Source organism: Macaca nemestrina, chromosome 1, assembly GCF_043159975.1.
Source record: "Macaca nemestrina isolate mMacNem1 chromosome 1, mMacNem.hap1, whole genome shotgun sequence".
NCBI classification, from domain to species: Eukaryota; Metazoa; Chordata; class Mammalia; order Primates; family Cercopithecidae; genus Macaca; species Macaca nemestrina.
This window is the reverse complement of record NC_092125.1, coordinates 114,126,997-114,141,974: the sequence shown is the minus strand read 5'-3', so window position 1 is coordinate 114,141,974 and position 14,978 is coordinate 114,126,997. Positions and strand designations below refer to the sequence as shown.

The 14,978-nt window shown below is 52.6% G+C and overlaps 1 protein-coding gene and 1 long non-coding RNA gene across 2 annotated transcripts in view; both read right to left on the bottom strand.

Moving 5' to 3' along the window:
• LOC105479089 (T-box transcription factor 15) overlaps positions 1-980 on the bottom strand; it is a 108,510-nt gene extending 107,530 nt beyond the window's left edge. The window contains exon 1 of the mRNA XM_011736891.3: positions 230-980. Within this exon, the coding sequence (XP_011735193.2) occupies positions 230-434 (205 nt within the window). The 5' untranslated portion in view covers positions 435-980. The remainder of the gene's footprint in view (positions 1-229) is intronic.
• Positions 981-13,004: 12,024 nt separating this feature from the next.
• LOC139356732 (uncharacterized) lies at positions 13,005-14,065 on the bottom strand. The gene is made up of 2 exons (XR_011609099.1): positions 13,929-14,065; positions 13,005-13,553 (listed from the first exon to the last, which is right to left on the bottom strand). It is a non-coding gene; the product is annotated as an uncharacterized lncRNA (long non-coding RNA).
• Between the last annotated feature and the right edge of the window lie 913 nt (positions 14,066-14,978).

Genomic DNA, 14,978 nt, shown 5'->3' with positions numbered 1-14,978 from the left:
AGGACTCCTTGCTTAGGTTGCCGACCAAAATGCAAGGCTCAGTTCAGCCCCCAAAATTGGTTCCGGTAAATTTAGGGAGGCTCAGGGCATTTGCTCGAAGAAAAAGAAACCTATGTTGGGTCACGGCAGGGCGTCAACGGCAGGGCCTAGCTCCTCACCGGCGACTGGCGACTGGCCCTTCGGCGTCCCCTCTCCGCCCGCCTCCCGCGGTCGGCTGCGACGCACTCACCCGGGTGAGGCTCCAGGCCGTGTGCCGCCGCGTCCTCCGTGTCTCCGAGTGGGCCCGCGGGGCTCAGCGCCTCCATGGACAGGTCCAGCCCCTTCTCCTCCCAGTCTCGCAGTTTCCGTTTTTTATTTGAGCCGATCAAGGCTTCAACGGAGAAGGCATGTGCTCGCGAGCTCAGGGCGACTGCAGATCTTCTCCTTTCACTCATTTTAGCCGCCCACACCCCTGCCTCCGCTCGCCCCCGTTACCGAGGGAGCAGCCGGCGCCCTGAAGCTCGGAGCGCCCACCGGGCCCGGCCCGGGAGAGGCAGAGGCGCGGCGGACGAGGCTGAGGCGGCGGCTCACGGGTTTCTGCACCCTCCCCCTGCGTCCTCCTCCGCCCTCCGCTGCCGGATCGGACCTGCGCCCCTACGCTGGCCCAGCTGCTAGGAACTAGCGCCCCGAACGCCGCCCGCTCGCTGCATGAGCGCCCGAGTCCTGCTTCCCACCCACCGGGGCAGGCGCTCACAGGCTATGTCCCCTGAACTTCATCTTGTTTTTGTTATTATTATTATTCTCTCTCTCTCCTCTCTCTCTCTCTCTCTCCCCTCCCTCTCTTTTTCTCTCCTCCCTCTCTCTCTCTTCCTCTCTGCCTTCCCGTCCTCCCTCTGATCCAAACTTCTGGGAAACTTTTTTTTCCGCTGAATTCCTCCCTTCCCGAGGAACAGGGGGCAGGCGCTGCGCTCCTGTCCGAGGGGTGAGGGAGAGGGAGGGGGAGGAAGAAAAAGACTGAGGGGGAAAAAAGCCAGCCCCCAACCAATAGCGAGGAGGGAACAAGAGAAACCCCGAGAGCGCGAACCAATGAGAGGAAGGGAGAGACTGAGGCCCGGGCCAAGGCGGCGCGCCAGTCGTCCCCTGGATGCTCCTGGGCCGACTTTAACCCCTGGCTTCCCGGTTTCCCCATGGGTTACTCCAAGAGGGAGGTAGGACAGTTGAAAGTCCGGGTCTGATCTGCGCCTTTACAAACTCCTGCAAATCCCAAATCCATACGTTTTTCTTCCAGATCTGCCGGGTCTCATAGACGCTGCAAGCCCAGAGTCACTTTAGTTGCAGATCTGGAATTTGGGGACTCTGGCAAAATGTTAACCTGTCCAAAACGCCAGAAAACGATTATGATAATCTCGCATCAGCCCCAGGTGCTTTAGAATATGCTGGTTCCTCCTGGATTTCGCCGCACAGGTTTTTAATGTTCCTATTGAACGTTTTCTAAGCAAATCTGGGTAAGGCAAAAGGAAACAAACAAACAAACAAAAAGCTCTGTTACTAACCAGGGTCTTGTAACTGAAAATTCAAAGACCGCTTCCTCCTTCCAGCTCTACCTGGTGGAGAAGGAGACACAGGCGCCTTGAGAGCAAGGAGCGGGCGGCGGAGCGCAGCGTTTAGGGAGAGCTCCTCAGGCGTATTCCAGCTGGGCCCCGCACGCTGCAAATAAATACTCTTTCCGTATGGCCCGAACGTTGTGCTGAGCTTCGCCTATTCCGGGCTCTTGTTCCGGAGAACCTATGGAGAGGTGCCAGGCGAGAGCAACTAGGAACTTTAACATAAGAGAAGGAGCTTTTTCAAAATTCCCTGCAAATCCCGTTACCTCAAGAGCCTGGCTTTCCCGGCCAACTGATCTCCCCGCTGGCCGTCCCCCGCCTTTTTCAATCTCTAAGGACTGCATTCAATATGGATTTCTAAGGAATTTAAAATCCAACTCTCCTGGCCATTCTTAATTCCCACACCCCTTCCCAAGTTACGCCACTGGTCGAGGACGGCAGGAGACCCCCGAGTGCAGAGAAAGCTCAAACCCGCGGCGAAGTCGGTCCTAGCCAAGCTGGAAAAACGTCTCAGATTTCGCGGACAGCGGCCTAGACACAGCCCGATCTTCCAGTCCTAGCGCCCTGGTCGAGACAATTCTATCCTTTTGCAAAGAAGCCGGAAAGAGCTGGGTCCCGGGGGCGGGGGACAGACTGAGGGGCCAAGCAGTCCAGTCGTGACGACAGCCAGGCCCTGAGAAGTCTCCAAACCTGAAAGTTTAGGTTAGCGGGCCCACAGCCTGTTAAGATTTTTTGTTGTTGTTTTCGCGAGGCCCGGGAGAATCAGCTCTCCCACCTTGCGGCAAGAAAAGATGACTTGTCAGGCCTCTGAAACGCCGAATTCTCTGCCGGACTGCGGAGGGACCCAGGGAAATCTAGTCTTTATTATTACAGTTGGAAGTGCTCTGGTGCTGAAGGCAACCACAGTGTTGTGAATGCATTTGGGCCTCTTTGGACAAGAGGCTATTTTTGCCCCCCACCTTCGCCCCCGCCTCAAATTAGGATCCAACCAGGATGTCGGGAAGCTAGCATCCCAGTGAATGCAAAAAGAACAATGGAAAAGTCACCGGATGAGTGTGATTCAGCCAAACCTGACCTCCCCAGAGCCTGTGTCTCAGGCTTAGAGGTCCCCAGGGAGCACGAACATGCACTCTAGGGAGCTGGAAGCAGGGTACCGGTCCCCGTCTCCTGCCGCTCTGCCCAGAGGACTTCGGGAGCCCGGATGGAGAGGCGCAGGATCTCCCGCTTCAGTCACCATTTGGCGTTGCTTCCAGGAGTCGTCGCTGAAAGTCAGCGCGCATTCACTGCTACCGGGCTTCAGCAGAGAAGCTGGAGACAAGGCAGCCCGGAACCCGCAGTTTCCTTCCCCAGCGGCTGGGGCTTCTCTCTTAGCTCCCAACTCTGGTGTCGCCCGGCGTTTTCCGCCTGCGGCTGGAGCCTGCAGCTACCAAGCTCGGTGGGGTAGCAATAGGGCCGGCCTCTAGACTTTCCCAGCTCTTTTCTCCTCCCCATCGCCGGTATTTCCCATCTCTCTCTGGCAGCCTTTTTCCTTTCACAGCCTCTCACAGGCCTGGTTTGGACTGAGAAGCAGGTACACCATAGGCCTCACCCTCCCTGAGACCATGAAATTTTCTCAAAAAGGAGGACTTAGCCTGGGCAACATGGAGAAACCCCATCTCTACAAAAAATACAAAAATTAGCCGGGTGTGGTGGTGTGGGCCTGTAGCCCCAGCTACTTAGGAGGCTGACATGGGAGGATCACCTGAGCCCGGAGGTCCAGGCTGAAGTGAGCCGAGATCCGGCCACTACACTCCAGACTGGATGACAGAGTGAGAACCTGTCTCAAAAATAGAAAAAAAAAAAAAAAAAAAAGGAGGACTTTTTGGTTATCCAGGAACCTAATTGCAGGTCTAGAGGCTCGATTGTTCCTGTGTGTCCAAGGACACAGCATCTGAGAGGCATACAAAGAGGAATAAGCAATGCCTTCAACAGCATGCATCTGCATCCTCCCGAAGCGTGCTCTCAGCAGAGTCAGTAGTCAGCGGGTAGAGTTCCCACACCCCTCCTTCAGATTGCACATAGGCTGCTCCCACCCCCATTCCACAGACACACATATCCTGGAATTGTAGGTTAGGCCACTAAAACCAATCGAACCCAAATGAAAGCAGGCTGGGTTTTAGCAGTCTTGAAAATAAGGGGTTTCCTCTAAGTAAATGGGAGGAGCAGTGAAAACTCCCGTGACTCTATAGGAGTTAATGTAAGGTTTTTACCAGAAGCATGCACTCCTTGGTGGGTGACTCTGCTGATGGGAAGGAAAGTCTGGAGAAAGAGTAAGTGGGATGGCTTAATATGTGTACTTAGGTGTACACTGGTGTGCAGCTGAGGGAGGGTTTGGGAGATTACATGTAAGAACCTGGAAGTGTGATACAAATTTTTCTTCTACTGATTACATCAACGGGCTTTTAAAATCTCTCCTCATTATCCCAGTTTCTCTCTCTTTTACCCTTTATGGGTGGGGTGGGGTACCCAGTTTATGAGGCTAATTCCCTAGGCACTACCTATGTTTCCCTGCTACAGGCTCCAGCTTTTCACCCTGAGTGGATCCTACAGGCGATCCACCCTGAAATGACTGAATTTCAGGGCTGTTTTAGGCCTGAAACTGGTTGACAAAGACCAGGCAAGATGTCTGCCTCCCACTTACTCCCTGCAGCCCCCCAAAAGGAAGCGAAGGTTATTGGGTACCTGGGAAGTCTGAGGAGCCCTGGGGTTTCACAGGCTACCTGCAGGGACTTACAGGGAAGTGGAGGTCCAGGCCTAGTCTTGGAAGAGGAAAAGTTAGAAAAAGAAAGGCAGTACAGTAACTGTTCACCTACAACTGACCATGTCCAGATATTTTGATTTTTCAAAGGAAGAGCAGAATAATGCGGCAACAGATCAGAGTCATAAACCAAATAGGCATTCCCAGAAACGGAGCGCCCACATCCTCCACATACCTGTCTTTTCAAGTCCCATTACCCCACACTGAATAGCACCTTAAATAACACCACTGCTAATGCCTCAATACCAAGGTGAACCACCAGCCGGCTTTGATTTCGGAGTTTTGAGTGAGTAATTGAAAACAAAGTTAAAAATAGTTGGCCAGCGGGACATATTAGGCTGCCCTTAAACACGTGGGTAGGACACCCTGTGGGGGTGAGAGAATTACAATGAATTCGCCCATCAAGGTAGGTATAAAACATTATGAGGCGTCTATGGGGTGGGAAGAAACCATATAGACTGCAAGGCGAACTTGAAGCCTAGTGACCAGGTCCGGTTCACCTCCAAACTGTGTGACCTTCGGCAAGTCGATTAATGGCCCATGCCTCAGTTTCCCTATCCTCAGAGTGAAGGGGTTCTTAAAACTTTACAACTAAGAAGAGCAGGCAAGGTCATCAACCCTGGGGCCGGGCCAGACAGACCTGAGATTTTATTATTGCTGTGATCGAATATTCTGGGAATGTGAGGTCAACGATTCCGCTTTTCACGTATTTTGCCAAATCGATGCCCCTAAAGCAAAACAAAGCAAAACAACACAAAACAAAAAACAAAAAACACAGGAGCACGAAATGGGACAGCATAACTGATCTGGAACCTTCGGGCGTGGTGAGATGGGGAAAGGGAGTGGATTTCTGGAAACGCCCGCCCAACGCCAGATCCGCGGAGGCGGCGTGGGCCCACTCTTGCAGACCGCACCTCCAGTCGCTCCTTCAAGTCTCAGAGAGCTGCGGGACCCGCATAAGTCGTTAACTATTCAACCACCCCCTCGCACTTTTTAAAAATAAAAGTCCGTGGGGGTGAAAGGTCTTTAATGATGTTTTTTTGTTTTCACGAAATAAAATCTTTTATTTTTATTTTAAACCAGCAGCGTGCCCATCCCTTGGTCCTTCCAGATGTTTGCAATAAAATCGCAGGTTTTGCCTTTGGGACTGGAAATAAAATTTAACGGCCTTCACCCTGTAATTATTCTCTTAGCTTGCCCTTCATAAATTTATCTGCTTTCTATCGGCATTGGGGCAAGAGGCGAGCGAAAAGGGGGGGAAAGCCCCGATTTTATATTTGTGACTATAAAAAAGCGCCACCCGGTTTCCTCGCCTTCGGCCGCCGCGGTGTGGCCGGCAGAGCCCGGCCCGGCGGGCCGCAAAATTGCGCTATTGTTCGCTGACTTCGGTCTGCGCAGAAGCAGGGCCCCTCCACAAAGGGAGCCTTGTGTGGCCAGGCCGGAGCGGCCGCGCCCAAGAGGTGAGGAAATCCTGTTCCCCCAGGCCCAGCTTCTCTTTCCCCACGGCGTTTAGCGCAACGCTGCAGCCCGACCTTCGACTGCAGCGTGCGCCGCGGCAGGCGCCAGCTCCGGCCCTCCCAGCCTTCGCAGGATGTAGGATGCAGGATGCGTAACTTCGAGCCTGAGCTGGGCCCACAGAGCATGTGGGAGGAGCCTGCCTCAGGTTACCAAGGCGGAAAGTTAGGCCTAGGGTGCGAGGTGAAGGGGCTTTCTGGGAAGCCCTCCAGCCCCTCTCCTCGGCCTTGCTTCCGCAATGCTGGAAGGTAACATTCTGCACACTCAGGAGCTCGGGATTGCTTGGCAGGACCATAAAACCCAATCCAAAGTCAGCGAGTTTTGAGGCCCCAACGTGCACCCACCCCGAAAAAAATACGGCTACATTAGCAACTACCATATACGTTTTATAGGAAGCTAAGTGCAAGCATCATGCACGTATCATGTGTGACTACAGAAAGACATAAGTTTATCCAGCAGCACACATAAGCATGCAAACACTTCGTATACCCAGACGCGTTGTATCCATGTACCTTTCTAGAATCGAACATGAATGTGGAAACAATACGTACGTGGGTACACAGCGTCACACACAGGCATGTGAGGAAACATCCTGGCCCCACTCGGTTGCCCCCAAGGTCTGCAGAAATCAACACGCATCCCTCCTGCTGCATCTCTTGTCCCCAATCCATAACTCTCCCGGGATCTCCCTGGCTTCTTGAAGCTTAATCCAGGTGGCTGTCCTGTAGCCTCCTCTCCTTTATCTGGAAGGGATTGCCTGAATGGTCAAGGTGTCTGAAGCAACAAAAGAAATGAAATATGAGGAGTACCCAGCTTCCAGCTCTCGCTCCCCGGAGAGCCACCCAGTTCTTGGGGGAGACTAGGACTTTTTCCAAAGCCCCAAGATCCTCAGTAGGGACTGACAAACAGGACAGTGAGAAATGGTGGGGCCAAGTGGGAGCAACAGGGCTTTGTCTTGCTTTCATGTGCAGCCCCTTGGCCCTTTAGTCGGCAGGCCTCAGGCCAAAAAGCCAAATCTTGGGAGCCAGATGAGTCGTACACAGAGAATTCTTCCCTGTTCTTTCTGGTCTCAGGAACCCCAGTTTTACCAGGTTCATCCCCTAAATGTGACTCCATCTCCCGCTTCATGCTGGGTTTGCAGGTGCTTGGCTAAGCAGAGTTCTTCCTTTAGTTTTTCCACTGAGAGGAAGAATTTATCTAAAGCTTATACGGGAAGAAGCACCAGACCCTGCGGTCTAACTCTGTAGCAACCTTGGGACATAAAAGGGTTACCTGAGGTTTCTGCGGGGTGGTGGTGGGGAGGCTGAGGCTGGCAGAAAGAAGGCAGGGGAGAGGGGCCTCTAGCTCTGAAATCTGTTGGGGCACAAGGACCAGCAGCTAAAGGCAGCTGAATTGAGGCATTAGGGATTTAATTTGATGATGACTTTATTTTTTCCAGAAGTGGTTGAATTTCATTTGTTGCTAATAAATGGCCACCTACAAGCAAAATGTTCAAGGTGGAAATTCAAGAGCTTACCCAGCCCTGAGCCATCACCCAAAAAGTCCCAAATGTGGATTTTTACAGCCTCCTTATACCCAATCTCCCCTCTCCACCAGTGGAAATAGCTAATCAAGGAGAGTGGGGTGGCTATTCTCCATTATTCAATAGCTGTTCTCCATTATTCAAGGAGAGTGGAAAACAACTTTCCACATGAGAACAACTGGGCAGCTCCCAGGTGGGGCTGGGGTATTAGATCCTCCAGGCTGCCAAGGTCAGGGTAGCTGGGGCAGCTGGAACTGTTCTTGCCTCTGCCCACAGCCTCAGATGAGGCTGGAGGAGCAGGGTGTGAGCTAGTCCATGGGAGGTTTTTATGTGACTTTGGCTCATAACTCATGGGCTACCTCTTCTACCTGAAACCAGATCAAAGGGGATAGGAAGGAATCCAGAACTCTTGGGAGGTAGGTGTAGCATCCTGTGACACAAATTAGTCAGGGTAAGGAGATTACCAAGATCAGGCGCACAGTTGCCCTGGACAAATGAGACCTCCAGAAGGCTGAAGTAAATAAGTAGATATAGATTGATATATATAATTCTAAAATGTTGTTTTATAACCTGACCGTACTTTCAGACCAGAGACACATACGTGGGTGTCTGCTGAGAGGCAAACATTGCCGGAGTCCCTGGAGCTGCTGCTGGGGAAGAGTTGGGGCAGAACAGTCCCACTGCTGGTCCCATTCAAACAGCCACAAGAGACGTTGCACTCTGGCCCATTGCCAAGTACCCCGGAAAGCCAGCAGGGAGGAAAGTGGTCCATCTGTAACCAAGAAAAATACTGAATTCCGTACCTTCACAAGGACTTCGTAAGACAGCCTACAGATCTAGGCAAATAAAGGAATTTCCAAAATGGAACCATTCATGAATCCATTTTCTCCTAATTATCAATGATGTCTGTGGCATTAGGGGCCTGCAAGGCATGATGACTCTGAGGGGCAAGGGTCAGTGGCACTATGGTGGATGGAAGCTTCACCAACACCCAATATTACTATCTTTGGTTGCCTTTACCACAGGAAATGAGAACTTCTGAGCCAGCTTGGAAAACAGTAGACGGTGTTTGCTATCCAGAGGTCTCTCCTTCCAGGAGAGGCAAAGAGAACAAGATAAGTGTTTATTTCCACAGCCTTCCTCTCTTGCCACCAAGTTTCATTCTGTATCTCCTCTCTTTCTAGTCTGCACAAATTAAGAAGAGCTAACATTTACTGAGCTTGTTACTCCATGCCTTAGCACCCTGTGCTAAGTGCTTTACATGGACTTATGTCACCTGCTTCCAGCTCTACAAGCTGAGAACTAGTATTACCAGTCCCATTTTACACATGAGAAAACTGAGGTACCAAGGAGTTAGGCAGCTTGGCAAAGGTCTCACAGCTTTTAGTGCAGGTAAAATTCTAAAAGGAATTCTGCAGCTGGAATTCTTTGCTCCCACACCCTCAGCCCTTCTCTGTGCACACCTAAGTTCTCTCTGGTTGCAACTGATTCAAGTAACTTAGTAGGGAAAGATGGAGCACTGATGGAACTGTCTTACACAGGCCAAAAAATCTTGCCTGCCCAGATCTAACATACACATGAGAGGTCTTCAAAAGGATAGTGGGGCAGGGTCTCCCACTGTGACATTACTCAAGGCACGGCCCAGCCAAGTGCCCAACAGAACATGTATCACTGCAGGAGCCACAGTGGCTGCTTCCAGGAAGGCAACCTGGAAGCAGTGACCTAGGGCTATGGGCGGTCAACTGGGATCATGCGGCTAAGCTCTTATTCTGCTCACCAGGATCCCCATTGCCAGCCTCAGACCAGCCCTTGGTCAGCCTTCTCTCGCGGTGCCCAGTCAGCTTGGGCAGCTTCACCTGAAAACATCCGCTTTACATGGCTTTGACCCTTTATTGGCTCAACCCCAAAGCCACCTGTTCTCTGAAGGCTTCTGGACCTTCAACCCCACCCACTTGTAGGCTGGTAACATCAATTATGTCTTAAGTAGACTTTGTCCTCGCAGTAGTGGTCTGTAGCCAGTGCCAAGCAGACCATTTCTGCCTGCCAATTGGGAGCTTCTTGAGGACAGGATGTGTTAACCCAGCATGGGAGCTCTCTCCATCATCACTCTATGATGGCCACTAGTGAGATAAAGCTGCCTATGGTGGGCCCTCAAATATTTTCAAACTGAGTTCCCCTCTCATCCGCCCCCAAACACACACACATACATACACTCACAGGACTCAACTCGGGGGGTCCTCTGTTTATTTTAATTGTCATCCCTACAGCTCAGATCCACTTGAAATGCAAATAAGAAACTGTCTTAAGGTTCCGAGCACTTATTGGTGTCAGTTATTTATCAGAGTAGCTGAGGACTTGGAAATCAGATTCCTCGTGAGAAAGGGGACAGGCAGAGAAACCTCACAGGTCCTTGGAGCCAAATGGAAGGGAGCAGAACTCCAGAGTTCAGAGGAAAAACCTCGGCTTGGGAGAAAAAGCTATTGGCTTAATTTGAAGGGCTCCTGTCAAGCTGCAGATCAGCCTTAGGAAACATAGCTGGAGGGAGAGACAGCCTCGTCATCAAAGTCCCCACCCCTCAAAGGACAAACCTTGGCAGCCACGCTGCAAAGTCCCTCTTGACTTCTGGGCTTAGAGGAGTTCCAGTTCTGGGAGTGAGTTTGGTCTTGTTTGGGTGCCAGGGTGGCTGCAGCCTCCTCCCCTGGCAGAGATCACAGGCCTAGTTCTTTCCCACCCCACCCAACCCCCACCCCCTCCCACCTGCCCCCAGCAAAGGCTGGCCAGGAGGGCCTGGGCTGCCAGAGTAAAGGAAGATTTTAGGGATGGAGGGGACGAAGCCAGTCCCTGGGATGCCCTGGACCAGGCCCCAAACCACTGTTTCCTGTGGGATCCAGAAAGGAAAGGGAAGAGGGTGAAATGCAAGAAGACCTCCCCTCTTTAGTTTTGCCTTTTCCCCATTTTGGACTTCTCAGTGGAATGTTGGCAGCCTCTTTTCTTGGGCTACATTTTCTCTCCCCTTGATGGCAAATCCAGTCTCACTGGCTGTCTTGCTCTGTGCAAATGCTGCATTAAAACTCTTATTGAGGTAAGGTGGTGTTGCCCAGGTTTCCTTGGTGCAGGTGTTGCCCATGCATCTGCTCTGTGCTGCTCCTGGATCTCCCTCCTGTCCTCCCTAGTAACTCTCAACCATGTCCACCCCACTGGGGGAGCTTCCTTCAGTACTACAGATGCATTTTTCACCCAACCAACTGACTGCAGCAGACTCTCATATCATCCAGGGACCACCATTTGCTTTCTTTCCATCTATTTTTTTCCTGATTTTTTTAACCTATGACTGGAAGCCCAGCTGGCACCTGTCTCCTGAAGAAGACTGTGGGGAGGGACGTGAGCAAGTGGAAGCATTAGATGCTCAAAGGGAAGATATGTGCAAGGAGGAGCCACTGAGTCCCTCACCTGGGCCTTGGGCCCTGGGAGGCCCCTGAGGGCTCTAACACTAGCTGCTCCTGTTTTGCTCCCAGTTTCTCACAGCACCCCCATCTCTATCTAGGGCTGGAGATGCCAGTGGACAAGTGTACTAGCAGCCTCTGTGGGCCTGAGGAATGTGGGTTGCAGCAATTTAGAACAGAGAGAGGCTAATGAAAGCTAGGGAAACATGAGAGGGAATGGAAGGAGAAGACAGAATTTAAGAAAAAAAAGACAGGAATGGAAAAAAGAAAAGGAATAGAAAAAGGAAACAAAGGGTAAGAGAAATAGAAGGGAAGTGGTCAGCACTGCCTCTCAGTTACTGAGACCTTGGCTGCACCTCTGTCTGGTGCATGTGTCAATGCCCCCCACCCTGGCCCGTTTTCCCCAAGCAGCTTGAGACTATCAGAATTTGAGGTACTAGCAGAGGACTAGGGATCCTAGAAAGTGTCTTCTGAGCAAGTCCATCACATCATGTATAGCAGAGCCAGGGTGGCCCATTGCCTGGGGCTTGAAGGCCTCAGCAAAGGGTTCCTAGCACAAAGCAGAAGGGGGCCGGGTGGGGGGGTCAAGGGCCTGGAGGAATCAGCTGTGCAGATTGAAGGCCAGGTATGGTTGGGTCTCCTGAACTCCTTTCTCAAACACTGATGTGTTGGATACAGCATGCCCTGGGCAGCCAGAGAGCAAAGACAAGAGATCTCAGAGTACAGAAAGAAAACGTGGTTATTGGGAGAAAGGGCTAAGAGACTTAGGGCCCTAGGGAGTGGAAGACCCAGAAGCAGAACCCAGAGCAGTGGGAGTTTGGCCAGGTTGACCCAGGCAGAGGAGGGAGGGACCTTGGGCTTAGCGTGAGGGTGGGAGAAATTAGTGGGAAGCCATGGTGTTTGTCGCTTTAAGTAGTTAATATTTTCCCAAATGTTAATCCAATTTGAAGTTATTAGGCAAAGTGCCGAGAAAGGTTGCACATCAGACTTATTCCCGTAAATCTCCGTGCTCTGGGTATGGGGAAAGACACGTGAGAACTGGCTAATATTGGCCTTCCACCCACTGAGTCCGCAGCTGCCGCCACCCCTCCACTATTAGAGAAGAAGGTGAATGGCTTTTGAGTTTTCTTCTCCAAGGCAGGAGGTGGTTTTCTCTCTGAGTTCTTCCTCCCCTCTCTTCAATTCACTTTCCCCGAACTGGAGCCTCAGCCTTGACTTTTCCTCCTGCACTCCCCAAGCCCCCACCACCGCGCCCAGCAATTCTTCGTCAAAGACAAATAAAGCCTAGCTTCCTGCCTGGGTCGACCGGTTCCTTGTGGGGGGGTTTGTGGGGGGGAGTGGGAGATAGAGAGAGAGAGCGCAAGAGAACCCTGGCGAAGAGGAATGCACTGCAAACCCGGGCGAACAGATGTGCATGGTGCACTCACCCAGCCCCGGCATGGCCTAGACAGCCGCTGCTCAGCCCTGCGGCCCGTGGAGTTACATTATTTTCTCCCCGGTCCAATCATCGTTTTACAGGAAAAAAAATTAAATAAATATAAATTGCTGCTTTACAAGATCAAAGTGCCGATTTCTGGTGCATATGGAGGAGTGGGGAGATGGGGGAGGAAAGAGATGGGGAGAGTGGAGCAGTCGTGGTTGCCCAACTTCAAAGGGTTCTCAACAGTGCGTTTTGCCATTGTATTTTAAATACTCTTCCCCACCAATTTCGCAGGGTGCGCAGCGGGGAAACTTGTAGCTTCAGAGTTCAGGGCTCGTGGAGAAACCTTGCTTTGACCATCTCTGCGCGCCCCCACGGGACTCAGAACCCTGAGGCTCTTCTAGAGATACCAACTTGCCCAGGGCGCGGAGCGGGGCGGGGAGGTGGGGAGGCGTGGTGAGGAAGAGAATGTTTGGGGGGGGGAGCTGTGATCTGGATCTGTAGAATCACCAAATACACCAATAAACCGCGAAGAAGCCACCAAGTCGCCATGCCCCTACTCAAGCTCAAAGCTAGAAGGCTAGCTGAAGGCTCCTTGTCAATTTTCCTTGCGCTCAGGCGAGCTGTTCCACCGGAAGGACTGGGGAGATTCAAATTATATTGGGAGACCTGGATCAGTATCAGGTTTTCAGAGGTTAGCGGAGTACAGAAGTTAGCGGGGTTCTTGATGCTGGAATTGTTTATTTGTGACCCGGCCACCTGGGCGACTACGTAGGCCTGGTACAGGAGGCCGGGGTTCCCTCTGTCCCCATTGCGCTTTCCTTAATCGAAAACCGGATAGATGCCGGCCAAGTAAAGTGCCCTAAAGTGTAGCTGGGACGCTCACGCCGGAAGCCTGGGGAGACTCGAGCCGCGAGTTCTCAGGGCTTGGGAGTGTTTTGCAGCGGAAGAAGCTCAGTCTAGGGGCTGAGTACCCTGAATAAGTTAGCCGCCTCTCAGCTTTCGCCAGGAGATTATCTTGGAGCCAAACGGCCGAGATTGAAGGCTCTTTCTGCGGAACCTGCCTCCGGAGTAAGATGCGCAAGGGGACCGCCACGTCCTCACCCAGCTCCCAGCGGCCTTTGGGGTGGGCCCGGGGACAAGCCGGAGGACTAGGCTTCTCCCAGAGCGCGGCTGTCTTTGCAGGAAAGACCCAAGTGCGCGATGTCAGCCCGCCTGCGCTTCATCTGAATTGTCCTTATGTGGCCATTTCTGTTTTAAATTTCAGATTTGTCTACTAAAGAAGTATGGGTTAAAACAGCTGACAGCGCGCCTGCTCTTTCCCGCCCTGGGTTCTACATCTCTCCAGCCTCCCACCAGACTGCATCTCCAATCTGGGAGCTATCCCCTTGGGAGGATGAAGCAACAGTGTTATTCTCGTTTCCAGATAAGGAAACTAACGTCCCTACAACTTGACGTTAAATGGTCCCGGGTTCCTGAGCCGCAAAGCTAGGACTATTACCCAGGTCACCGAAACATTTTTGTTCTTTCCACTCCCCTGAGTGGGATTCTGTTAGCCTCGCAGGCCCTTCTCCCACCCGTCATTTGAAGTCATGGACCCCGGGGCAGCCCCAACAGCTCTGTGCGGGCCTGCGCGCACCGCCCTCACCGTGCGCGCCAGGCATCTCACCTCAACCAGGCAGGTGCAGAGGTGACGGGTGCGGCAGCCGCAGTTCGTCCGGCCGTGGGGCAGGAGTAGGCTGGCCGCCTCCTTCTGCTGCCCGGCGGCTGAGGGGGCAGGGGAGGGGGAACAGGGCTGGGAAACTGCCGTCAGCGGGTCCCGGCCCCGCCTCCCGAACACAACGTCCAGGAAACCTCAGAACTTTCTATTGTCTGAGAAGCTTCACTGAACAAATTGTCGCTAAAACTATAGAGCTGCGAAGAGCAGATCAGGGCAGGTTCTAGAGCGGCCCTGTGCCCCAGAGCCTGCCTGCCAGAAAGTGTGACCGGAAGCCCCCCCACTGTCAGGACCACGGAGGAGAGAGAGCGCGGCGCCTTAGTGCCGCCCTGCGCCGTGGTGGGGAAGCTGAGCCAGAGGTGTCGACGCCCCAGGAGCTGGGGGATCCAGGCCTAAACTCACGGGTTCCGAATGGGCAAGGGAGCAGAATCAAGCATCGGCGGGCGCCTGTAGAAAGCGCGTCTGCCTTGGAACACCCTTACAGGGTACCCAACCCAAGCGCCAGGTTTCCTGGCCTTGCAAGGAGAGATTGAATTTGTCAGGATTCTCCACTCTGAAAGGTGGCTCATAGTGAAGTTTCACCCTTCCTGGTCTGCACAGAAGTCAGTCAGTCTCTCTCTCTCTCTCTCTCTCTCTCTCTCTCTCTCTTTCTCTCTCTCTCTTTCTCTCTCTCTCTCTCTCTCTCTCTCACACACACACACACACACACACACAACACACACACACACAAACACACGCACACCCCACCCTTAACCTCAACCTGCGCGCTTGGGGGTAGATTCCCGAGAGGATCAGGGAATCTCTTCTTTTTCTCACTGCCTTGGGTGAGAAACCGCTACCTCCTCTCAGGAAACACTCGCGTGTTGGTGTGGACCAGTGGACTCGCTGGAACATTGACTCACGACCTAACCATGCACCAGTCTCTTAATTGCAGAGACCGCATTCCTCTTTTGTGGAACTGGGGTGATTTGGGCAGCCTAA